This window comes from Megalobrama amblycephala, linkage group LG6 (assembly GCF_018812025.1).
Source record: "Megalobrama amblycephala isolate DHTTF-2021 linkage group LG6, ASM1881202v1, whole genome shotgun sequence".
NCBI lineage: Eukaryota > Metazoa > Chordata > Actinopteri > Cypriniformes > Xenocyprididae > Megalobrama > Megalobrama amblycephala.
In genome coordinates this window covers 13176804-13202658 of record NC_063049.1, presented here as the reverse complement: position 1 = coordinate 13202658, position 25855 = coordinate 13176804, and the positions used below count along the sequence as shown (strand labels likewise).

Below are 25855 nucleotides of genomic sequence, written 5' to 3'. Positions count from 1 at the left end.
TAACTAAATAACAAATAATTGTGTCTGATTTGTCTCTGTCATTACATCATCAGTGTTAGACAGATTCAGTCTGCTGGAGATAGCTGTCCTTTATTGTGGTTCTATCTTAAACAATCTGCTACATTTCTGGTCTTCTGGGGGTTATTGTTGGTATGTAATCAGTCAACATCCTCTAAACGCTCAAAGACGTCAAGTGTTAGCCCTGCTCTTGCTTTAGCCCTGGCTAAAGCCGAAGAAGCCAAAGATAAAGTTAAATACGCAGAGAAGGAAATGTACCGAAGGTGGCAGTGAAACCCACCATTCTGTCTTGCACCCCAAAACTGTCGATAGGTCTGCTAAAGCTCACACTACCACTAAAGAATATGGCGGGGAAAAGAAAGATTCTTCTGAGGGCGATGTTTCTATTAAATGCACAGACGTATGTGGTAGCAAATTGGGTGGCAAAACTTGCTCCATGATTTGTCTCGTCTTACTGTTTCCAAGTGGCCAGCAGGAGAAAGCTATTAGAGTTTACGCCATTGATGATCAAAGTTACCGATCATTGGTGAGATCAAAATTCTCCAATGTTTTTGACGTAGATTGTGACCGTTCTTCCTACTACCTGTGCTAAGTCCTGTGCTGGGGTTTCCCAAAGGAGTGGGATGAGAGCACATGGGTTTCAAGTGGCCTTCATTGATGGTCAAGTCATTCATTCTCTACCTACCTTAATAGAGTGTGACAACATTCCAGATGATCGCTCCGAGATACCCACCCCGCAAGTTGCTCTTCACCATCCACATCTGAAGGGTATTGCAGGACAGATCCCAGAAACTGATCTGGAAGCTCCAATCATGCTGTTGGGAAAAGACATCATAAAGTAAATAGAGGCAAATACCAATGCTCATCTTGCTGCTTAACTGGTGGGGCTACCACTCGCTAAATGACGGACTATTGAAAGGCCCAGATCTCAACAACAGACTCCTGGGTGTGCTCTTGTGCTTTAGAAAGGAAGCGGTAGCTATCACTGTGAATATACAACAGATGTTTCATTGTTTCTGAGTTTATATCTTTGGTAACAGTCCTTCTCCTGCCGTAGCGCTTTATGGCCTTAGACAAACAACGAAAGAGGCTGAGGCTGAGGCAGAGTTTGTCATGACCGAGTCACGCGACTGGGATGCGCTTTTGCCTCTTGAGAAGTCAGGACCTTTGCAACAATGGAAAGACTCCCTTCAAGAGCTTCAACATCTCCAGGTCTCTAGGCATTATACTAAAGATTCCCTTTCAGAAGCTTCTCAAAGAGAGCTTTGCATCTTTGCAGATGCCTCTGTTTTAGCTATTGCCACTGTAGCTTATCTCAGAAGTTTGAGTCCTGATTGGAGCTGCAAGACAAGCTTCGTCTTGGGTAAAGCCAAGCTAGCCCCCCCATCCAGAGCTTAACATCCCACGCCTCGAGCTCTGTAGTGCAGTGTTGTCCATGCAGATGGCTTAACTTATAATGTCTGAGATATCGAGTTTAACAGTGTAAACTTCTTTTCAGACAGCAAAGTTGTCCTTGGATACATCCATAATGAGAAACAAAGATTCCATGTTTTTGTGAACAATCACGTTCTAAGAATAAGAAGCAGCACACACCCAAACCAATGGCATTAAGTGCCAAGTGACCAGAATCCAGGAGACCACGCCACAAGATCTGTACCTGCAGCCTGTCTGAAAGATACGACATAGCTTACTGGTCCACCATTGTTGTCCTGCCCGAATCAGACATACCTCACCTCAGGCTCGTTTGACGTTGTTGATCCAACAGCAGATGTAGAAGTCCGTCCTGAGGTAGCAACATTCATTACCAAAACGAAACACAGTCAGCTGGGCTCAGAATGTTTAAAACATTTCTCCAACTGGAAAATACTTCTCTGGGCCATGGCATGTCTAATGCACATCATACAGACTTATAAAAGAGAACCAGCCAATGATGCAGGAAATTGTAAAGGATGGCATCACTGTTCTAATCCATATAGTGTGAGTGAATTGAGTAAAGCTAAAATCATCAGCATCAGTCATGCTGTGCAACAAGAAGCTTTCACAAAGGAGTTCCGATGCATCGATGATATCAGGAATATCTCGAAGAACAGTGCTCTCTTTACACTAAATCCTCTCATAGATGAGAATGGACTTATGAGAGTTCGGGAAGTGTCTCAAACGAATGTTGGATTCAACGAGAGCAATCCCATCATTATTCCACAATGACATCACATTGCAACCTTGATAGTAAGACATTATCATAAGCAATCTCAACATCAAGGGAGACATTTCACTGAAGGCGCCATTCACCTGTTTGACCATCAGAGCTGTCCATATTGAGATAATAGAGAATATGGAAACATCTTGATTCATAAACGCCTTGAAACACTTTATTGCCATTCGTGGTTCAGTAAAGCAGATACACTCGGACTGGGGAATGAATTTTGTAGGAGCATGCAGAGAACTGAACATCCCCTCCAACCTGGATGAAGCTGAAGTGAAAAGGCTTCTTGTGGAACAAGGATGTTCTTGGATTTTCAGCCCTCCCCATGCCTCCCACATGGGCAGGATGTGGGAACGGGTGATTGGAATAACTCGGAAGATCTTGGGCTCAATGATGCCTCAGCTGGGACCATCCAGAATCACTCATGAGGTTCTCACACCATTCATGGCAGAGGTGATGGCTGTTATAAATTCCAGACCTTTGGTGCCACAAGTATATATGGTCACTCACAAGTCTGGTCCTTGTCCTAGTTCACCTGGTGAGTTTGACTGTGCCAACCTCAACAAAAAACAGTGGAAACAGGTCCAAAATATAGCATCTACCTTCTGGGACAGGTGGCAGAAGCAATATCTCTCCACGCTGCAACCTAGAAAGAAGTGGCAATCAAAAAGGCAAGATGTCACAAAGGGCAGAATAGTTCTCATGAGAGACAGCCAGTCCAAACATAACCGGTGGGGCGTATCACTAGAGCAAAGATGAAAGCATTCAAAAGCTGGAGATCAAGGTTGTGGACAAGGAAGGGTCAAAATTGTTCATCAGACCTATAGCTGAAATAGTGATGCTCATTCCCTCAGACTAATTCAGAGACAGACAGAGAATTTCTTCCTTTGTTATTAATAGTAGGTTTGGTATCTTGCAATACCAGATGGGGAGTGTGTTGTCATATTTGATGTTGGATTAAAGTCAAAGCCACTTGAAGGCAAGCCTGCAACCTTTAGCCAAAAAAGTGTAATGGCTAATGCTAATGCTCCGGCTCTGGCGGTACGGGAGGTACGCATAGGCGATATGCAGTTAAGTTTTGAACAGCGGGCACTGATGTCACTGCCATTACACGATAGGCTGAGAGGTGGCACATGTGATTAAGTTAGCTGTTACACTTTCTCCAATGGTAAGAGATACAGAACCTTTCCTCTCCCTATAATTTACAATCTCTGTTTCAGTCTGCTGCATGGGAGTCTTTTATTGTGTTGTATCTTAAACCATCTGCTACATTTCTGGTCTTCTGGGAGTTATTGTTGGTATTTAAATTTATGTTAAGATGTGATTCAACTATATTTGATTGTATTTTGTGTTTAGCGCAAGATTTAATTCAGATCCATATACTGATGTGTATTGTGCATTTACTATGCATTAACTATCACACACGTTTTGTCTATGTTGCAATTACTTATTTTTAACCACTTTGTACTTTGTAGTGAACAGCACATTCCAAGGCCCAGTTTATGGCCGGGCCCCTCTCTGTCCATAACAGTGGATAAAGGTTTGCTACGTTTTGATTGGATCTTGGTGGACTAACACAAACAAACTGTCCAACGCCATCAGATAAAGATGTAAGGACAACATCCAGACACCTCTTAGAGGGCAAGAAGAAGACCTCTTGTACCAAGCTTGTACCAAGGGAAGGACAGGACTTCTTATTGGTCCACAAGCAGTTTCAGCCCTTCACCCATCTGGAGACTACTTCCAAAGGTTGGCCACAGACCGCCATAAAAATCCCTTGGGACCTTAGCAGCAATGGGTGAAACAAAGAGAGATCGCAAAGATCCATCCAAATCCATTCAAAACTATGTTTGAAAACCTTAGAACTGATGCAAACTTCACAGAAATAAGTATTCTCAGTGACAGCTATTTGTAGTCCAACATCTGAAACAAATTCAGCTGTTAATGTACAATTGAATGAATGCATGACAGTTTAATCTTTTTCCATCATGTTTAGTCTCTATTGGTTTAGAATATTGCCAAAGGTATTCTGGTGGTGGTTTGGAAAGTGAGAAATGCATTGGTAAACTTTAAAGACACTGTAAAGACTTCCAACTTTGTGCTTTATGCAAATGAGTTCCACAGCCATCCTCTGATGCCAGCAGCCAATCACAGCACACAAATGGAGAAGCGCCAAATTGCAATCTCCTCCTCATCGGAAAGGGATAAAGGTACCCTTTCAACAGACACTCCTTGTTCTGAGTCCCGGCTTGCGAAGCTGAGACACAACAGATACACCGTTCTGAGTCTGTCCTGTACGGGGATAGACATTAACAGATACAACACTGTTCTGAGCCTCTGGTCCATCCAGAGAGACAACAACAGATCCCATGATCTGAGTCTATAGCTTGTGAGGCAGCAACAGAGACAACCATGTTCTAAGCCTCCAGCTTTTGAGGAAAAAGACATTAACAAACACTACATTCAGAGTTTCCGTCCAGCGAGACAGTAACGACATCTGCAACAAGGTTAAGCTCAGGAGAGCAAACCTTCAATCCAAGGTACCTTCATCTGCGTGTTCCAGATTTTAGGACCCTTTGGTGCTCCAGGAGATCAGAATCCTGCAGAGCTTCGTGTTCAAGACTGTTGAAACAGATTCTGGCTACTCTCCCCACTGCATTGTCACCTAGTACAACCAGTGGAAGACGTCACCGTCATCGGACTCAACCATGTGAAACGTAAATATCACTTAACCAAACCTTTTCCAGAGACCTTGGCATTGTTGTATATTATCAGTATATAATTTCCTAATTCCCATTATATGTAATATAGCTGATGTTAGTTAATAACAAATAATCTTTGGGGTTTTTTTTTTTTTTTTTTGGTGCATAATAAGGTTCTCCACCTTATTATTTTCAGAGAAACAGTTTATCTTTCCATAAGATAACGTAACTCTTCCATAGCCACACTCAGCTTAATCACTTGTATTCTACGTATCTTATGCACTTTATTCCTTTATTATTCATGGTATTCATTTAGTAGTTGTGTTAGTTATTCTTGTTTATCTTTTTGTTAATAAAATTTATTTTATTACACTTGTGTCTTCCTTGTGCTGATAATACAGAAGAGGTTCTACAAGTTAGCAATATCGCCAATCTTTCAAATAAATCAGCTGACCACTTTACGTTAATTCTAAATGAATGAAAGCCCCTGTTGAGAGTGTTCTCATACTGCCAAGGTAAAACACCTTGACTGGTGCCCTGAACTAGGAAAAGGGGGGGAAGTGGTCATCTGATGTACTCATAACCACACCTTAAGAGACGTGTGGTCCAAAATCACTACGTTGGCGGTGACGTGAGTACCAATCCTATTTTACTGCGCGTCCTTTGATGGAAAAAGTAAAAATCACTACATATAATTTGAAGTGATCCAGTATACAGTTTGAGATGTCAGTTTATTTCACATCCATGTATGCACTGTTATTTCATATGTGCCCATTGTATGCTAGCAATATATGTTAAATTCCTCCTTCTGTATACTTAAATTCATGTTTATTGTATCATATTCTCTTTTCAGTTTTACCCTACTTCCAGTCATCCATTAAACTAAGTGAACTGGATATCTGCTTCAGCGTGGTGATTGGCAGAGGAGTTATCCGTCTGTCAACATATGCAAGGTGCATTGGGGTGGCAGAACAGTGTGAACATCATAATTGCAGAATGGATATTTGACTGCAAGAATAACTGTTGGTTTGTCTTACAGAGGCCCTGGGCACACACACACATAGATAAGGGCGGATGAGGGACAGGTGTGCACAATTAGAATTCTGGAGAACAGTGAGTGAGGGAGAGCCTGGTGTGACATCAATAGGACAAGATTTGTCTAGTTAGCATGTGTTTGTCACAAACAGGTGGTTGCAGTGACCGCACAGATCAGATCACAACCTCTGAAAGTAGCTTTTATGTCTGTTTTCGAAGCAATTGATGGTAAAATTTTGGAAGAAACAGTACAGCACCTTAAAACATCAACCTGCACCCTTGACACACTTCCCACATCTTTTTTCAAAATTGTGTTTAACTGTTTAGAAGCAGATCTCCTAGAAGTGGTAAATGCCTCACTTCTCTCTGGGACTTTTCCAAAATCCCTGAAAACTGCAGTTGTTAAGCCCCTCCTGAAAAAGAGCAATCTGGATAACACCATATTGAGCAAATATAGACCAATCTCAAATCTTCCTTTCATAGGCAAGATCATTGAAAAAGTTGTTTTCCTTGAATGGATACTTTGACAACTTTCAATCTGGTTTCAATCACAGCACAGAGACAGCACTCATAAAGATAATAAATGATATTCGCCTAAACACAGATACAGGTAAATTATCAGTGCTGGTTCTACTCCACCTCAGTGCTGCATTTGACACTGTCGATCACAACATACTTCTTGACAGGCTGGAAAACTGGGTTGGGCTTTCTGGGATGGTCCTTAAATGGTTCAGGTCATACTTAGAAGGGAGAGGTTATTATGTGAGTATCGGTGACCATAAGTCTGAGTGGACATCCATGACATGCGGAGTCCCTAAAGGTTCAATACTTGCGCCCCTCCTGTTCAACCTATATATGCTGCCACTGAGCCAAATAATGAGAAAGAACCAAATTGCATATCACAGCTATACAGATGACACCCAGATTTACCTAGCCCTATCACCTAACGACTACAGCCCCATTGATTCCATGTGCCATTGCATAGATGAAATTAAAAATTGGATGTACCTAAACTTCCTTCAGTTAAACAAAGACAAAACTGAAGTCATTGCGTTTAGAAACAAAGATGAAGTTCTCAAAGTGAACGTGTACCTTCACTCTAGGGGTCAAACAACTAAAAATCAAGTCAGGAATCTTGGTGTGATTTTGGAGTCAGATCCGAGTTTCAGTAGCCATGTAAAGACAGTAACTAAATCAGCATATTATCATTTCAAAAATATTGCAAGAATTAGATGCTTTGTCTCCAGTCAAGACTTGGAGAAACTTGTTCATGCTTTCATCACCAGCAGGGTGGATTATTGTAATGGGCTCCTCACTGGTTTTCCCAAAAAGACCATAAGACAGCTGCAGCTCGTACAGAATGCTGCTGCCAGGATTCTGAGCAAAACCAGAAAACATGAACACATCACACCAGTCCTCAGGTCCTTGCACTGGCTTCCTGTTGCATTTAGAATTGATTTTAAAGTACTGTTACTTTATAAATCACTCAATGGCCTAGGACCTCAATACATTGCAGATATGCTCATAGAATATAAACCTAACAGATCACTCAGATCATCAGGATCAAGTCATTTAGAAATACCAAGGGTTCACTCAAAGCAAGGAGAGTCTGCTTTTAGCTGTTATGCTAGCCGCAGCTGGAACCAGCTTCCAGAAGAGATTAGATGTGCTCCAACAGTAGCCACATTCAAATCCAGACTCAAAACATATCTTTTTATCTATGCATTTGCTGATTGAGCACTGTGTTATGTCCAAACTGTTTGCATTTTATTTTATACGTATTATCTTTTTATTCTTTTAATTCCTTTTCCTGTTTTGATTTCATTTTTAATGTATTTTATATCTTTTATGTATCATCTTGTTATTTCTGACTTTTAATGCATTTTAAATATTGCTGTCTGGTTGAAAGAGCTGGGAGAATTAGGAAGAAAGCATTTGTGATTAGGTTAAAACTTGGTAAATTTGGATAAGGGGACAAACCATGGGGAAATTTGAGCTGTGGTGCATGGTTAATATCTCATCATATCTCTGGATTACAGTCAGGACACTTTCCAAAGGGGGAAATTTGAACTGCGTTGCATAGATGAGATATCTCCAGAAGGGGGATTAGGACTGTGTGGCGCAGTTTGAGGTGTCTTGGCAAAAGGGGAGATTGAAACTTTGTTTATCAGTTTGAAGTGCCTTAACAGGTAGCAGTCCTGTCGTGTGAGGAAGATCCATTTAAATTTCCTCTGATGGATAGATCCGTTTAGATCCACTCTGACGGACAACAACAACAACAACAACAACAAAAACTCCCTAAGACTTCCTAGCTCATCCATCCAGATGCAGATGCTTTCCGGCAAAGACTGGAGAAGGCCATCTTGTCCGTAGACACTGGCAGAAAGGCCATCTTGTCCCTAGACACTGGCGGAATGGCCATCTTGTCCGTAGACACAGGCGTAATGGTCATCTTGTCCGTAGACACCAGCAGACTTGAGTGCGTTGCAACCATCGAACTTGAGTGCGTTGCAACCGGTGAACTTGAGTGCGTTGCCACCGGCGAACTTGAGTGCATTGCAACCGTCAGTCACCAGTATAAAGAGCACTCACACACACCACCACATTGTCCGGTCTCGTTTGCATCTAAACTTACCTGCGTGCTTACCTTAATGACTCCTAGCGATCTACTTACAGTCAGGACACTTTCCAAAGGGGGAAATTTGAACTGCGTTGCATAGATGAGATATCTCCAGAAGGGGGATTAGGACTGTGTGGTGCAGTTTGAGGTGTCTTGGCAAAAGGGGAGATTGAAACTTTGTTTATCAGTTTGAAGTGCCTTAACAGGTAGCAGTCCTGTCATGTGAGGAAGATCCATTTAGATTTCCTCTGATGGATAGATCCGTTTAGATCCACTCTGACGGACAACAACAACAACAACAACAAAAAAACTCCCTAAGACTTACTAGCTCATCCATCCAGATAGCAAAATTCTCTGTTTTTACTGTTATTACTATTCCTTATGTTCTATTTTTATTATTCCTCTTTATGTAAAGCACTTTGAATTACCATTGTGTATGAAATGTGCTATACAAATAAAATTGCCTTGCCATGACGCAAGAGAATCCAGCAAGAACAGTCTTTAATAACAACAATTTAGAATACTCCCAACACAGGAAATAAATCAAACAAACATGTAAACTCAAATGACAATCAACACAGAAAAAAGAACTGTGAGAACTGAAGGCTTAAATACACAAATGAGGCTAATCAACATAAACTGAAACAGGTGCATAACAATCAGTAACCAAGGAACTAACTCAGGCAGGGATCCAATTGCAAGCTTTGTTATAAAAGAGCATGGTTATACAGGCAGGGTCAAACAGGGGCAGACAGGAACAGCAAGAGACAGGCAGAATCATGGTCAGGACACAGGCAGTAGATCGGGACAGGCAGATATTGTTCACAGCCCAAGTAACAACAAACAGAGGAAGGAGCTTAGGTGGCGCCGGCAGGGCAAGGAGCTTAGATGGTGCCAGCAAGGCAAGGAGCTCGGGTGCGGAGTCTGGAGCTGACTCGGGCTTGGGTGCAGAGTCTGGAGCGGGCTCGGCAAAGACTGGAGAAGGCCATCTTGTCCGTAGACACTGGCGGAACGGTCATCTTGTCCGTAGACACTGGCAGAGTGGCCATCTTGTCCGTAGACACAGGTGGAGTGGCCATCTGGTCCGTAGACACAGGTGGAGTGGCCATCTTGTCCGTAGACACTAGCAGACTTGAGTGCGTTGCAACCGTCAAACTTCAGTGCGTTGCAACTGGCGAACTTGAGTGTGTTGCAACCGGTGAACTTGAGTGCGTTGCCACCGGCGAACTTGAGTGCATTGCAACCGTCAATCACCAGTATAAAGAGCACTCACACACACCACCACATTGTACGGTCTCGTTTGCATCTAAACTTACCTGCTTGCTTACCTTAATGACTCCTAGCGATCTACTTGCCTGTCTCCAGCGTCTCCTGTTCTCCTCATGTGATCTCCAGTCTGTATGTGAGTGTTTTCTGTCTCCAACGTCCAACTTCTCCAATGCCATTCAAGATCTTCACTTCTACAACCACAAAAGGACACTTATCTACACTTCAGTTATCACCATTACTTTGACCTGCACTGCTGTTTTACTCTGCTGGTATCAATAAACATCCCTGTCAGTGAATTCCTGTCTACGACCCTTTAAAAAAAGCAGCAGAAAACAAGGTTACGGTGAGGTACCCATTTTTGGATGACTTAAAAGCAGAAATGCAAAGCCTGTGATTTTATTAAACCATTTACATTATTTTTTCTATTCAAATGTGTATTATTTGGGCTGTTTAAATAGTCATTTTTAAATTCATTTTATTGGTTATGGTTAGCGACATTATGGATATAACTTTACACTGAAAACAAAGAGGGTTTTTTTTTTTTACATTCAAATCACATATTGTTTGTCTTGTAGCTAATACTATTTTTTTTAATAACCGTTTTTTAATGTTTATGAATTGGCCTCATTCACTTCAACCAAAGATTTTTGCTTGCTTTTTAAAGAAAAAAAATAAGGACTAAAAAAAAGTACCCAGGTTACATGCTTCCAGAAATGCATGCTACAGCCAAGCAGCTACCATTGAGATGAATGGGAATGCTAAAGGACAGCTCTCTCCAGGTATTACAGAACTCTATAGTTTAACCAGTGTTCACATCTACTTAAACAAGCTCATTTGAGATCTAGAGAGATGGCTGGTTAGACTGAACATTTTTCAATCCATATATAAACTGATGACCTCAGAAACACAGAAACTTTTTTTAAAGGTATGTAATCTCATCACAAAGGGTTAAGATCACTTCATATGAGTCAGCAGGGTATTCCCTATTCTCAACCTCAACCCTTCCTGTTTGGTGCTCAAATTGTGTTTTTTCATCTGATAACAGAGGTCATAACAGTTCGTCCTTTTAAATGTAACATCTGTATGACATATTTGCCTCTGTTTTTTTTTTAATTCCTTTAAATTGGCCATACTATAATAATTAAAACATTCTTTTCTATATACAATTTTAATATTGCCTGCATTAAAGTCAGCATGAAATGAAAATTCACCCTATCTACTTGCTAAATTCATGTCATTGATATTACTGTGAACAAATATATGCATGTTTCTTTCTTTGTTTAATGTTTTGACCTTGTAACGTTTAATCATATCATGACTGAAACTTCCTGTGAAATTACAGACTTCTCTTTGTTGACGCATGCAGGACTTCTCCAATCATTGAGTCCACTTAAACCCACCCCTTTATTACAGTCAACTACAAGCTCACATTTAGGTCTGCCTCCATCCAATCAACAACCAATGCATAGAAAAATTTTTTCTTTATCAAAAATCCGTTATTATTACTACTATTTTTTTCATCATGACTTTAAACATTGTGACTAAGTAGTACTTGTATATTCTGCTTTGTGCAAATGTGGTAACTGGCATGAACACATGTGCGTGGTCATGTGACTGGGTCATCTGCAGTGGCCACTGTCTCCTCTGATAAATTTGGACATTGATTGGAATTGTGCTGTCCAAGGTCCTGAAACTTGTGGAAACACAAACGGACATCAGCAGGGGGCATTTTTTGTATTGATGCTTATTTGAGAAATATCTTTTATTCGCTTATATGTTATTTATTTGTGCAGTAGGTTGTAATGGGTTTAGCCATTTTCATTTTTGCTAATGATGTCAATAGCCAACTATCACATATCTTGTAGTTCTCCAAACATAGTGTAACATCAGCATAGCTGTGTATTGTTACCATGTTAAAGATGTTAATATTCAGTCTGTCTTGTCAAAGGGCTATGTAGAGCGTGCCAACCAGTAAAAACAACTGGTGAAGCTTAGTCAGCAAAGGAAGAATGCATGAGCGTGCAAATTGCTAAGCAACTTTAATGTGCATAACAAAGCTCCCAGCTGCTCCATAAATCTAACCTTGAAGCTATTTCCCTCTCACCACAGAATCCCATTAAATGAGGCACTCGGAGTTATAGCTAATCTAATAATATATCAATGCCTGTGATATATGCTTACAAAAGCAAAATTAGGTCACAAAACGTTTCATTCCACATCAAGCCCATTACCTTTCACACCGGGTTGCTAACATCTGACGGCCACAGAAATGTGTTATGGTGAAGTATGTGCCGTATAGACTGAGCTGTAAATGGACCGACATTCACACATATGGCTGCATGAGAAGATAATGGATAGACTATTCAACTGTCTTGAAACAAAAACTTTAAACAATCAGTTCAGCTGCAATGCTACGTTTTTGTCTTTGAAAACCAGTAACCCGAAACCTTTATTTTTACACATGCAAACAATAAAGTCTAAAAAGAAAGAAAAAAAGAAAAGACAAAAACAAAACAAAACCCAATTCCAGTGAAGCAGAGCCCACATGTTATATAGGGGACATAAAGCCAGTATGTGTGCGCACTGCGCAGTACAGTTGGCAAGCATCCTGACATTTTTATGGTATCCCATGTGTGCCAAGAAAGTATTGAGAAATGTAATTGCTCCAAAAAATGAAACTTTTAGAGACAGAGCAAAGTTTGCTGCGCTAGCATTCAAAATGAAACCGGGTCTGTAGTATAATTAGGAGCAAAAACTCTTGAAAAAATGTTGGTTCAAATATATATATATTTTTTTATTGTTTTATTAAATGTTAAAATATTAAAATAAAAATACCCATGAATCAAAAAATATTTGAATAAAAAAAAAAAATGAAAAATGGTTTTAAAACTGTCATTTAATTGTGTACATTTATATTCAAAGTGCAAAGACATTTTTTTCCCCAATTTTATTGTCATTACATTATTATTACTATTATTTTAGAAAACAGTATTTTTGGTTTCACTTTATTTTAGTGTCCTTGTTACACTTACTGTAGTAATAACTAAAAATTATGCATAATTACATGCAACTAACCCTAAACCAAATCTAATCTTAACTCTATAATAAGTACATGGAGTTAATTATTATTACTCAGTACTTAAATGTATAATTACACTGTAACATGAACACCTTTAAAAAAAAAGCATAACAATGTTTGTCAAAACATCTTATCCTAGTCTCCTTTTATTTAGACTTCTTTATTTGTCTTTTTTTTTTTTTTTTTTTTTTTAACAATTGCAATATTGTGGTCAAACTTCATATGTGGCCATTTCCATCACACTTGGATTTTCACAGACCACAGTGCTTTTAATGGTTGGCTGTGTTGAGTGAAAAGCACTATAGCGCTGTGAGTTCCTCTCAAATGAATCTACTAACTTGAGTTAGACTTGAGAAATACACAATGGGACACTGTTTTGTTTTGGTTCTCCTGCTTTTATTCTCTCAGCAACTAAGTCCAAGCAAAATTATGGTCCAAATATCTGCAGTGAATTAGAGGCTAAAACAACCGCCACTAACGTGTGGATATTATTTTAAGGATGACCATGTTCCCACCCCACAGCCAGTGTAATTCACCCGTTTGCTTGACAATACCACAAAGAAAGGAAAGACCAAACATTTACTTTTAGCTGTCACATCCAGAGAGGAGCCAGTTAACGCTGGGAACTGCCTGGACTTTTTCGTTGTCGAGGTAATATGAAAATAGACTTAATGCATATGTAAACTATGAATGCTTAGGTGAAGGCCTCAGGAGGTGGAAACATGGAACCGCATGGAAAACATGGTAAATATGGCATATTATCAAATGAAGCATTTTCATTAAAGAATTAGTATTTTATTTAGAAAAGTATCTTTATTAGGCAGAATAGTATAAATAAACATTATAAAACAGAACTTTTGCTAACATATGAAAAAAACAACAACAAAAAAAAAATCTTAGACTTTAACATTTTTAGGTTTGCTTTGGGTTTGGAACAATATATTCTGCTGTCCATAAACATTTGCACACAGAATTGTCAAATTAATTATACTTAAATACAAAGTTTCCTAGTGAGAAACCAATCCATTTAAGCTTTAAACAGGAGCCCTGTGCCTGGGACAAAAGCGCATGAATAACAGACCTAAAGTCAATGCCCTTCGTCCAAAACCTCTTGAAGAATGGATTAAAGGCAATTATATACACTGTACAAAACTGTACATCAGACAGAACATTTTACAAACATTCCATCATTATTGAAAATAAATAAATACACTTAGTGCATTAAAAACAAAATTAAATTAGATCGTACCAAACTCAGTTTGGTTCTGCACATCGCTTCTCAAAGACAGTCCAGCTGCCTTGATTTTTGCTGAATGTTTGTATACGTTTTGTTCAAGAAATTTTAACGCTATTTAAAAATATCATCTGAAAGGAAGCTCTAAACATCCAACAGTGAAATTCATCAATCAGTAAAGCATCAGTACATATTCTTGATGAGACAGGCAGTACTTGTTCACCAGTTTGGCACAATTCAAATTTCCTTGACATCCTTGACAACGAGTTCAATCAATTATTCTTTCAGTCATCCGAAAGAAACCTTCCCATAGGCTGTAGCTATCATTTTAACATTGTGTTAGAAACATTTTTTGGTATTTGGACAGTTTTGTTCTTACATTCTGATCCAATCAATGTGATGATGATGATGATGATGAAAAGTTGAATGTAAAATCTCTTAAACTAGCGATGCACTGATATGTCGTCTTTTATTACACTCTTAAGGCTGTTCCCTTTTGGTATACTCACCGATAACAAAATGTCACAACGGCTAAAGCCGCAAATGTGATATTGCTTTTATAAAACACTTCAATGAACAAGAAGTTCGTATTGCGTATATTACATTTTGAACTAAATTTGATCACTTAGTTAGTATGTTTGTCCTCTGTCGTGGAGGTCGCAGCAGACTACTGCGATTTGGCGTACTTTACTGGGACTGTCCAGCATCATTCCACCGCTGCGATTCTCTGCATGGTTGTGGGTATTGGAGCATTTTAAGAGCATGAGTACCAATATTGGACTGATACCTATTGCCAGTATCGGTGCGACTGAGAAGTGTTAATGTGCCCTTAAATGTCTTCTATATTGAACAAAAATTCAAAAGTCAGTGATCAAAAACAAGTGCTCAGTGGTTCATAATCACTTTGAAATAGTTCGTAAGGTTGCAAAATGTGCACGTTCAGTAGCAAAAAAGATGCAAGTCAATCGCTTATCTTAAAAGTACCAAAATATGTCCCTTCAGCTGCAGGGTCCAGCAGCCATGCGTTGGATACGTTGACAAAAACACCATCTGCCTTTGTCAACTGGACACCTCTGCCCTGCTCCACGCAGTACATGTTGTAATTCGCAATGTTCCACTGCAGTGTGCCGCCACTTTTTGTAAGGATAACAGGCTTGATTACAGACTGCGTGTGCTTCTCGTGGAAAATGTATTGAAACAGCTGTAAATTGCTGACGTCCTCTTTGTCCCTGTCGTGTACCTCAGCATATCGAAAGCAGGTCTTGGCATATACGTAGTAATAGCCGGGCTCAACCACTAAAATTCGCCCGTCGCGATATTTCATCTTCTTCAAATTCGACCCATGAAAGTCATCATCCCAGGGGATCATGGTTAAATCATTTCGATCTTCTGCAAAAGAACCAGTAACATGGTATTAATATGGATATTCATTACATCAAGATCACTTAATTTAGGTCAACTCAATTTTTTTAAGTCACAAGTGTCTAAAATTTCAGCAAACATTTCTGACAACCATGTCATGTGATTCTGAAATAAATAGCTTATGCTTACTGGTAGAAAAGTTTGTGGGCGTCTTGATAGGAAGGTGAGCAGATGGCATGCGTGTATCCTTTTTTTGTCGACATCTTTCCTTCTTCTCAAAACTTTTGATTGGATCGGCTATTAAAGTTTCACTGTGCATTTCCTGAGAAAGAACAACCAAACACATTAATGACTGAATCCATCAATCACAAAGCAGATTCTTATGAACATGCAGACTCCAATAAGAAACCAAATGTACAGAATAAAGGTCCATTCACACCAAGGACGATAATGATAACAACTGAAAAATGATTCTAAATATTAAAGAATAGCAGAGTCCACACCACAGCTATAATGATAATGGCATGGAAAAACTATATCATTGGAATCACTTTCAGTGCGATTTTTTTCCAGCTGATGAACGAGAAACACATTGACAGCCAATCAGAACGTTATCATGTGTTGATGTGAATGCTAATATAGTAACCGTTATTGCTTTCTTCATAGTTATCGTTCTTGGTGTGAACATGCTTTAAGCATTGGATGTTTGATGTTTATTGTAGATATTTAATGTAGAGTTATGAGGAGTAGGATTTTGGACCAATGATATTTCAGAGTGGCTAGATCTACAGTAGCTTGAGTAGCTTGAAGTTGGTGGAAAGGTATACATTCCTCATATATATGACACATTAACCCTCTACTGCATAGCATTTTTTAACAGCTCATTTTATTCTTGCTAATTCAAAGAAGAAAAAGGAAACACACTGTTGTGACCAAATGTGTCCTTCCTTTTTTCACACAAGCAGCAGAATTCAGAATATTGGTTACATTGCTACATTTCTCCAACTGGATCTCATGACTCTGCCAGTATGTGCTTTGTTACCAAAAGTTACCTAAAAATCATTTCTGTCAATAGCTCCACTAAATAAAACTGCAAAAGTTATGACAGGTTTCCAGAACTTTCATTTGTTGAACAAACAGATATTTATGCTCTCAAAGTCATTGTAGCATTGGGCTGGTTTAGATGAACATTGTTTGTATCGGCCTAAAAATTCCTTAAGGCAGTGTTTCTCAACCCAAAAGTGGATTTCAAGACCGTTTTGAGTGGGTTGTGGAGTGTGTAGTTAAAAATGCAAGACTTATTTTGAAAGACATGCGTGAAAGCTGTTGACTCTTCTGTCAAATGCAGTTTAAAGATGCGTTCACGCCATATTGTAATTACCCGTAATTATGAGATTTCAACTAGTAAAACCGTTCATGTCCTTGTAGGGTTCATAAATACAGCTTGTAAGATGGGAATTTTTGGAGAGCTCCTACTTGTATCACGTGACCGTTGTACCATCTGACCACTGCAGATTCATTTAGGCAGTGATAGTGTTGCCATAGAAACCCATAATTCCCAGTCCGAGGATGTGAATAGCTCCAAATATAACATCACGTGTTGTCATCTCGAGACTTCGGTAATTATGACATGGAATCAACGTAGCATAAGTAAACAGTACCTATGAAAAATGAACTTTACTGTCCTGTCAGACGTTAGCATGTGCAAATGCGGAGGCGCACGCTGTATATCATTTCACTATATGTAAAGAGTCAAAGAAATCATGAGCGTTGCAACATTGTAGTTTTGTTGAAAACTACCAAAAAGTACCAATAAACTATGCAACTGGTACGTTGTGTGTTAGCTGGGAAGGATTTACATGCAAGTATGATGCTCATTCTATTCATCAGGATCAGTGTCAATATGTTTTATCAACAATTCATGTTAGCATTGTGCATTTATCATGGTAACTGAACCTTAATCCAAAATACCACTATTTTCCACTTTGTGTTATTTTCTACATTTTTCATGACTGTGGTGGCTCATACCAACTTACTAACTTTATTCTATTAACAAAAACTAGTTTGGGACTACACCCTCATGTCGTTCCAAACCCGTAAAACTTTCGTTCATCTTCGGAAAGCTCTTTTTAACAAAACATTAAATGTGAACTCATGTTGGAGATTACGTGATTAACCTCATAAAACTGAGGTTAAATCACTGGAGTCACATGGATTACTTTCATGATGTCTTTACTTCCTTTCTGGGGCTTGAAAGTGGTAGTTGAGTAGGGTGTCAATGGAGGGACAGAAAGCTCTCAGATTTCATTAAAAAGATCTTCATTTGTGTCCTGAAGATGAACAAAAGTCTTACAGGTTTGGAACGACATGAGGGTGAGTAATTAATGACAGAATTTTAATTTTTGGTGAACTAACCTTTACCATTTTCATGGGTAAAATCCAGTTATTTCAAAAGTAATCCACATAATCAGGAGTTTTGCATGAGGGTGAAAGAGTTCCTTGACGCAAATTTTGCATTAGGTTCAGTAAAGCTCTTTCTGATTCTGGTGAATTCTCCAAGCTGACCAACAAAAAGCTGCTTGGTTAGAAACTAACTTCTTTGTGAGTTGTGTTTCATGCATCACATTGACTACACTACTGATAATGGACAATGTATGCTCTTGAAATTTCCCTAATGTGACCTTTACTCAGATAGGAAGAATGTGGTAGAAGAAACTATTTTAAACATACAATATATGTGATCATATATGCGTATATCATTTATGTCTTCATATATGTGCACCGTGCATGATAGGTAATGGCAATAAAATCAAATAAAAAAATATGAATATGCAGAGAAGACCAGGATGAAAGAACACTACCAACATAACAGGTAATAATTCTGTTGTGCGGTTTCCTCTTTGCAGTTTCACTTGCTCAGGTATGAAGGAAATGTTCTCTATGCCTCAAGTGTTTTTTGAAAAAAAAAAAAAAGAAAAAAAATCAGAAAGTATAAAATGTCTGCTAAGGTATTCAGATTGCAAGGTGTCTTTAAAATGAAGCCAACAATCCAGCAAATCCAGCGATTCAGGAAAACACTGAATAGAATACAACTTTAACTGTGTGAAATCTAGTCTGATTTGTGGGTATATGGGAATATGTCATCATTTTAAGTATCATACCACAAAGAGATTTATATAAGTGGTAGTAAATTAAGGCCCAAGTAAAAGCTATATTTATGAAATATGATCTAAATATTATAATATTAGGCATTTTGTCCAAGACTAGCATCAAATAACAAACAAACATAATAATTAGGCCTTTCAAGTACCGAGTTTTGGTTTTTGTTCCATGCTCTGACCTTCTTAAGAACTTTGGTACACCGCAAACAAAGTAGGCCAGCATAAACACGCTCTCAAACTAAATAGCATTTGAGCAGCATTAAAAAAGCCAAGATATAACATATATTTAAATACTTAATAAGTTGTCCCAGGCTAATGATAAAAACAGTTTACTTCTCATGACCTGGCAAAGCAAGCCAGAAAAATGCTTCATAAAGCCCAGAAGATCTTGAATAGAAATTTTATATAGCATTATAGCCATAAAACAACAAGCACTCACAACCTCAAAAGACTCTGTAAAAGTGTGTAAATACATTTATGAACTAAAGTCAACACACTTCATTTATCCTCTAATCTCTCATCACAGTTTATGATATTAATTGTGGCAAATCCATATCTAAACCGCAACCAAATGTCTTCAAATTCCACTCTATGAACAGGCGAACAGGAGAACAGCATCCACTCGGACCATATATAGATGTTTAAGCAGGTCATTTGTAATTATGTTGCCTGTAGCCACGAGACATGGTTAAATATCCAAACTGAGTTCCTGACAAAGAAAAGTTCCAGGGATTTTGGCTTGAACTTTTCACAAGCGACTACACCATCATGATTAAGGAAATGTTTTACAGCAACCATGGTATTCTGTGGTGTGTTTATCCTTGTCTGTAAACAAACTAATTTTTTGCAAAATACCAATGCAGAACCCATGTTTAACAATGAAACTGGCACTATTAATGCAAGAAGCACATTCTATCAGTCCAATAAATACTATTTGCTGGTCATAGTTTTGGAATGTCTTTGTGCTGCTAATAGGAGGAAATGATATGCTATATGAGCACGTGAAATGCCTATAATGCTAAGAATGAATGACAAATTAGCCCAAAGGATTTTTTAGTAGAAGCCGCCTCTTGGAGGGTGCAGGTGATTAGTTGGTTCCCCATCGGGAAAGCAAACCGTTTTAGTGTAGACAACTTAAATGAAGCAATATTCAGAATCGGGCGCATTAAACGGAAAAAAAAACAAGTACAAAACTTATGAATAAAATCATTTTATATACAATTTAATAACATAGTTTTATATATGCATGGGGTGTTCGGAGTTTCCAAGTGTTGACAGCTCTATAAAATAGCCTACTGGAAGCACTGTAGTTTTGCTGTACTATACTAAAAAAATAAAAAGAACAATACACAAATAACTTCAATTTCTGAACAAATAAAGCAGTAATTGATGTTATAAATACAGCAATCCAGCATCCTCAAATGAGGGCCCACTGCCCGCACTCCTGTTAATGGCTCGGTTGCAGACTATTTATAAATAATGTTAAATAGCTACACAAATAATGTGTTACAACTGCCATCACACCCCATCCCATCACCTCCCGAAATAATTCTGAGTGTCAACTATGTCGAGTATCATTGAACAGCAACTATCAGCTCAAAACAACCTCAAAAAGCATATAAAATGTCTAAACACAAAGAGTCAGGGTTAGGATCAAATGAGATTTAAGGTGTAATCATTGCATTTCATTTCTTTCAAAAGATTCCAAAGCTCAAACTGTGTTGTGTAAAATGAGGAAAAGAATGTTTCTGTAAACTGATGCGGTTTCTGAGTCTAAGCCAAAGCACACAAACATCAGAAAAAACTCATCTTTTGAAGTTTATTAGCTCACCTCATTAGGACTCTGCTGGGCTGAAGCAAGGTCGACCTGTAAAAAACAACAAACACAATTCAGTTACACAAATGCAACCAGCTGGACAGGTACCACTGCACACTCTACATGCTTTTAATGAACTAACAGGAAAGCAGCATCATTTTTATAGAGGCATTTAACTGTGCTTGACATGCCCAAAGAACAAAAGTGATAAAAGAACTACTTTATCCAATTAAGTGTGAGCTAATACAAAGTTCTGTCGTGAAAATCTAGATGGCGCAGGCTGTTAGGTCCTCAAAGGGTTAGTTCACCCAAAAATTAAATTTCTGTCATTAAGTACTCACCCTTGTGTCGTTCCAAACCCGTAAGACACTTTCCAGGTTCTACGTCACTCCAGCTCAGTATTGGCCGACGCCGTTCACGTGAGCAGCACGACGCATGTGTGTGATGCTGACGCAGGAGCCGGCCAATAATGAGCCAGCGTTCTGACATATAACCAGGAAGTGTTGCAACGTAAATAGAGTAATAGATTTTCAGGGGAGATACGAATGTATTGAATAAAGTCGTTATTCTTGTTTTGTTTTTGCACACAAAAAGTATTCTCGTCGCTTCCTAACAAGCATAACCACTGTAGTCATGTTGACTATTTTATTGATGTTTTTAGTATTTTTCTGTACATTGAATGAGGCAATTTCGTTCTCTGGAGGATAAAAAACCTCTCGGATTTCATTAAAAATATCTTAATTTGTGTTCTGAAGATGAACGAAGATCTTACGGGTCTCATTAAGGTTAGTAATTAATGACAGAATTTTCATTAACTCAATCTGATTGCAATCACATTATTCTCTATAGGGCACAGCTGATTGGTTCCTGCAGTATCAGTAGCCAATGAGCTCGCTGCTCAACCTTCATACACTCGGTCAGCATTTGCTGTAGCAGTTGCAGCGCGCTTTCAGAAACCCTTCCCCTTCCCCAGCTCTGTAGATCTGCTACGGGTAATTCATGTACACTATATTGTACAGCAGCAGCATGTCTTACTTGCTCACAGCAGCGTGTTGTGTATGTATTGGCAGTAGTAAGTCCTGTACTTGATCTGCAGTAGCAGAAGCAATAACAGCAGCAGCATAGCAGATCTATTCCGCCAAGACCAAACATATCAACATTGTCATATTCATTACCATGCCAAACACTCTGAGAGTTGTCATGACAGAAATGTGTAAAACATCCTGGTTAGAACAGAATAATATTATCAAATGGGGTTTAAATGAGCTGCATATATACCTACATTATTATAGCTATAAATGATGGATAAGCAGCAGGCCCACATATAATCTGCACCTGCAGAACACTGCAGACAATTCCAGACTTCTGCAAAATTGGAATGCTTGCCATTCATAAAATTCTACTAATCTCCCAGTACTGGTGCTTTTGTTTATTGCCTGTTTTGACTATTTTTTTTTTTTAAAACTATAAAGCCCTATTCGGACAGGATTAGATTTACATTGAGAGGTGGGGTAATTAATTATTACCAAAGTAATTATTACCAGAGCTTCTCAGAGATTTTAGGGTGAGATGGCACATCCGAATGTGCCATCTCAATAATCATTATGGACAATGCCAGCAAAGATTACGGCGACTTTTACCTTCTGTAAGGTCAGGAAAAATTACCTCAGGTAATGCTAATCCTGTACGAATGGACCAACTGTAAATATGTACATAAATATTCCATCATTTCCTGTTTAAAAGTAATTTTCCGTGTTTTTTTTTTTTTTTTTTTTTTTTTTTTTTTAAGTATGGAGGCGCATGAAGAAGCATTCAGTTGCGTTCCTGGTGGCGGGACAAGTCTGTAGCAAACCTAAAGTGTTTTTTTTTGTTCATGTTGTGTGTTTGTACACGTGATATCAGGAAGCATCGTAATACACCTGACAACAGGTAGGTGACAGCGGTGCATAAATCAAGTTACCCCTCTCACTTCTGGTCGTTTTACTGAGCTTTTTTATCCCGTGTGAATTGGCCATTATTTTACAGACGTCCTGTGGTAAAATTACATTACTACATCTAACTAATCCTGTCCGAATAGGCCTCTCAGATCACACATTTTACAATAAGTAAAAATAAGTAAAATGTAAAAAATAAGTAAAATCTATTGCCAACAATCTTTCAAAATAAGTTCAGAAAATGTGAAACCCTATTTGCATTTGAGTCTAATGAAGAAGGAAGAACACTGAAGTATTTTCTTCCTCAATATCCTCAAGCACAAACAAGTTTTTACTGCGATTTCTACACTGGCCACATTTCTGGAAGTGATTTCACAGATCCTGGGCTATGATTAACAGTTCATAAGGTAAAACTAGAGCGTAAAGAACCCATCTTAAACTAGGAAGGGTGCAGGTTCTCAGTCAGGAAGTAATATGATACACTGCAAAATTCTTGACCAAAAAACGTAAAAGTTCTGTAACTGCAAGTAACAACAGTTTGTGATGCAGTGTGTGATGTTATTCCTCTCCTTTGATAAACTGAACTGCATTTGAAATTCATGGACTATAAAAAGGAATGAGAAGCATTTCATTATCATTTATGGTTTGGTTCAGTTGAGGATTGTCCCTGCATCCATTTCTGAGGACAACATGAACCATACGCCAAACACAACTGACATTCAACTTTTTCCCTGCCTTGCATCTGTTTCTTTGGCCCCCCACCAGCGCACAAGAAGCCTCCGACATACACCACTGTGTTTGGGCCAAAACCTCATAAAACAAGATGTCATAATATTCTCCACAGCATTCACACTACAGGAGAGAGATCTGGGCATGACAACATGTGAGAGCTGTTTCTCAGCATCCCATTCGTGTTGCAGCTCTGCCAAACATTTAAGCAGACCACCAGATGAGCAAATCAAGTCAGAGGGAATGTTTTGGAGAACCAGGGTGAAAGTGCAAATCTGACATGACCAGCGAAAAACCTTCCAAAAAAAAAAAAAAAAAAAAGAAAGAAAAAGAAAGGAAAAGGGAAAAATAAGTCCTTTGTAGACACTATTACCCGTCCAAAGTGCCGACTTTTTGAATTCCAGGAAATTATGTTCAATGCCCTTTAAAAGTATCTCAGGATGCAGTTCATAAAGTTGGTTAAGTAAATGTTTGTCTTGGGTAAGTAGATCTGAGAACTTGACAAAGAACATTTGGTTCGTTCAACATGTATTATAGCACTACCTATATTTCCCATTTGCGCTATTGTATAGTAATATTATAAACTTTAATATTTTTCTAAAATATCTGAAAAAAGAATGGGCAGACATGTCCAACTTTTTGACTGGCACTGTATGTCTTTGTATCACTTGTGTGAGACCCTCAACAATATTTGGTCAATGTCTGTTTCTCCAGATTTCAGGAAAATGCGGAAAAAGGGAAACCAGTGCTGGAGCAACAACACATTCGTGAAAATCAGCATTGCCAAAAACCAACATTTCCTGCATCAGCAATTGGTTTAGACTGATAAAGCTATCCCAGAACAAACCTAGAGTACAAAACTAATCTAAATATTTACTAACCAGCAAATTTTACGACAATGACGTGCATGTGCGCGTGCATTCAGAGTAAATACTGTGAGATCTACAAACAAAACTTTATCTCATACGTTATTATCAATATATATTTGAGGTGATATTAGTAGCAGTAATGTCTCACTAATTAAGTGAAGTATAAAAAAACACTTCAACGTGTCGCGTGCAGTGACACAAAGATTCAAATTCCCACGAAATATAGGCTTTTTTATTTTATTTTATTTTTTAAATAAACCAATTAAACCAACATTAATCAATGAAAACTACAGCTTTTTTTTTTTTTTTTTTTTTAATCAAATGTCAAAAGCCATCAGTTGGAGCGACATAAATGATGACCTGTTGAAGGTGACTCTACTAGACGGACCAAATTCATACTTTTTTTTTTTTTTTTTTTTTAAGTCACACACTTTTACTTCCAACAATCGTGCAGCGTGTAAAATATAGAAACAATTCTTTTGAAAGTTACGTTCAAACCCCACTTGGTACAAAAAGCACTGAGTGGGCACAAGACGCTTCTGCGAACGAGCGCGCGCTCCTTCTGATGTTCAAACGCGCTTAAACTGAAGAGGCGCGTTTCACACTCTGAGCCGTCCTGCAACGCTTGACATTCAGAGTTCACAACAGGTTAAACAGAACCTGGCCTCAAAACTGCTGAAACGCATGTAAAACCTTAAGATTCATCCACTAAAACTGTGACAACTGCAGTAAAACGGTTTACTGAAAGAGTTCATGAAGTAGGGGTAATAGTTTTCTTACCTCACGGAGATAACCGGTTAAGTGCAACAAAATCGCCACACTCGACGCGACCTGCAGCAGTCCCATGACAGCGAGGGTGCCGAATATGAGCGCTCTGTGCGTGGAGCCCGTGTGCGGAGCGCGCGCCGGAGCCTCTTCCATATCGATATGATTCCGCAGGTACGCGCGATAATCATTAGCTGCCATGAGCGCTCGATCGCGGCACAAATCCTCTCTCAGTGGGAGGACTCGAGAAATGATCAACGATTCATATAAACATGGGGGTGGGCAATGCAGTTGGCTTCGGAGACAGCCAATCAGATAATAGACACAGATGATCTCGCTTTTTCAGGCGTCTTTTTTTCTTTCCTTCACTTCTTTTTGCATGAGTTCAGTCAAGAGCAGGTTGGTGGAGTAATTCTATCTAAACAGATTTACTATAGGAGGACTACACTAACTTTGAGATTCTGGTCATGTGACCTTACTTTCTATTTATAAATGTTTTGAAAAAAAAAAATCAAGGCATTTGTGGTTATTGATTTTCTTTCTCGGCACAAAATAGCATGCAAACTGTAATGAAATTAAACTGATAGCTTCCTAAAACCAGTAAGATTAACATTACAAGTGAATAATAATAAACCACTTGTACTTTAAACCCACTGTAATAGCTCTGTGTTTTTATAAGAGCCATTACTTCCTGGAGTGATGTAATATTGTTGGCTCCTGTCTGTTGTAATACTGAGACCACACAAGAGTGTGGCAGTGTCAAAAAAAAACTAGTGTGCTGCATACCTAGACAGCATTTTTGGATTTCATGTCTAGTGATCTGCCTACCTAGACAGCACTTTTTGGGCATCATGTCTAGTTAGCTGCCTATCTAGACAACCATTTTAGGCATCATATACAGTGAGCTGCCTATGTGAACATCAGTTTTGGACATCATAGTGAGCTGCCTACCTAGACATTGGCATGATGTTTAGGCATCATGCTGAGTAAGCGGTTTACCAGGATCATCATCCCTAGTGAGCTGCCTTCCTACACAGAATTTTTGGGAATAATGCCTAT

The 25855-nt window shown here is 38.7% G+C and overlaps 1 protein-coding gene across 1 annotated transcript; it reads right to left on the bottom strand.

Annotated features, from left to right (window-relative positions):
* Window positions 1–13310: 13310 nt before the first annotated feature.
* Window positions 13311–25200, bottom strand: tnfsf11 (TNF superfamily member 11). The gene is made up of 4 exons (XM_048193011.1): window positions 24812–25200; window positions 20515–20550; window positions 15712–15844; window positions 13311–15549 (listed from the first exon to the last, which is right to left on the bottom strand). Exons 1-4 carry the CDS (start codon window positions 24995–24997, stop codon window positions 15122–15124), a joined length of 783 nt encoding a protein of 260 aa, XP_048048968.1. The 5' UTR covers window positions 24998–25200; the 3' UTR covers window positions 13311–15121.
* Window positions 25201–25855: the final 655 nt, after the last annotated feature.

Bases quoted from the DNA above. Each gene is read 5' to 3' on its own strand.
- tnfsf11 (XM_048193011.1), bottom strand. From the start codon at position 24,997: ATGGCAGCTAATGATTATCGCGCGTACCTGCGGAATCATATCGATATG. The intron at 15,845-20,514 runs GTGAGCTAATAA...GTTCTTTCTCAG, and splicing joins CCCAGCAGAGTCCTAATGAG to GAAATGCACAGTGAAACTTT. The intron at 15,550-15,711 runs GTAAGCATAAGC...GTTCTTTTGCAG, and splicing joins GCCCACAAACTTTTCTACCA to AAGATCGAAATGATTTAACC.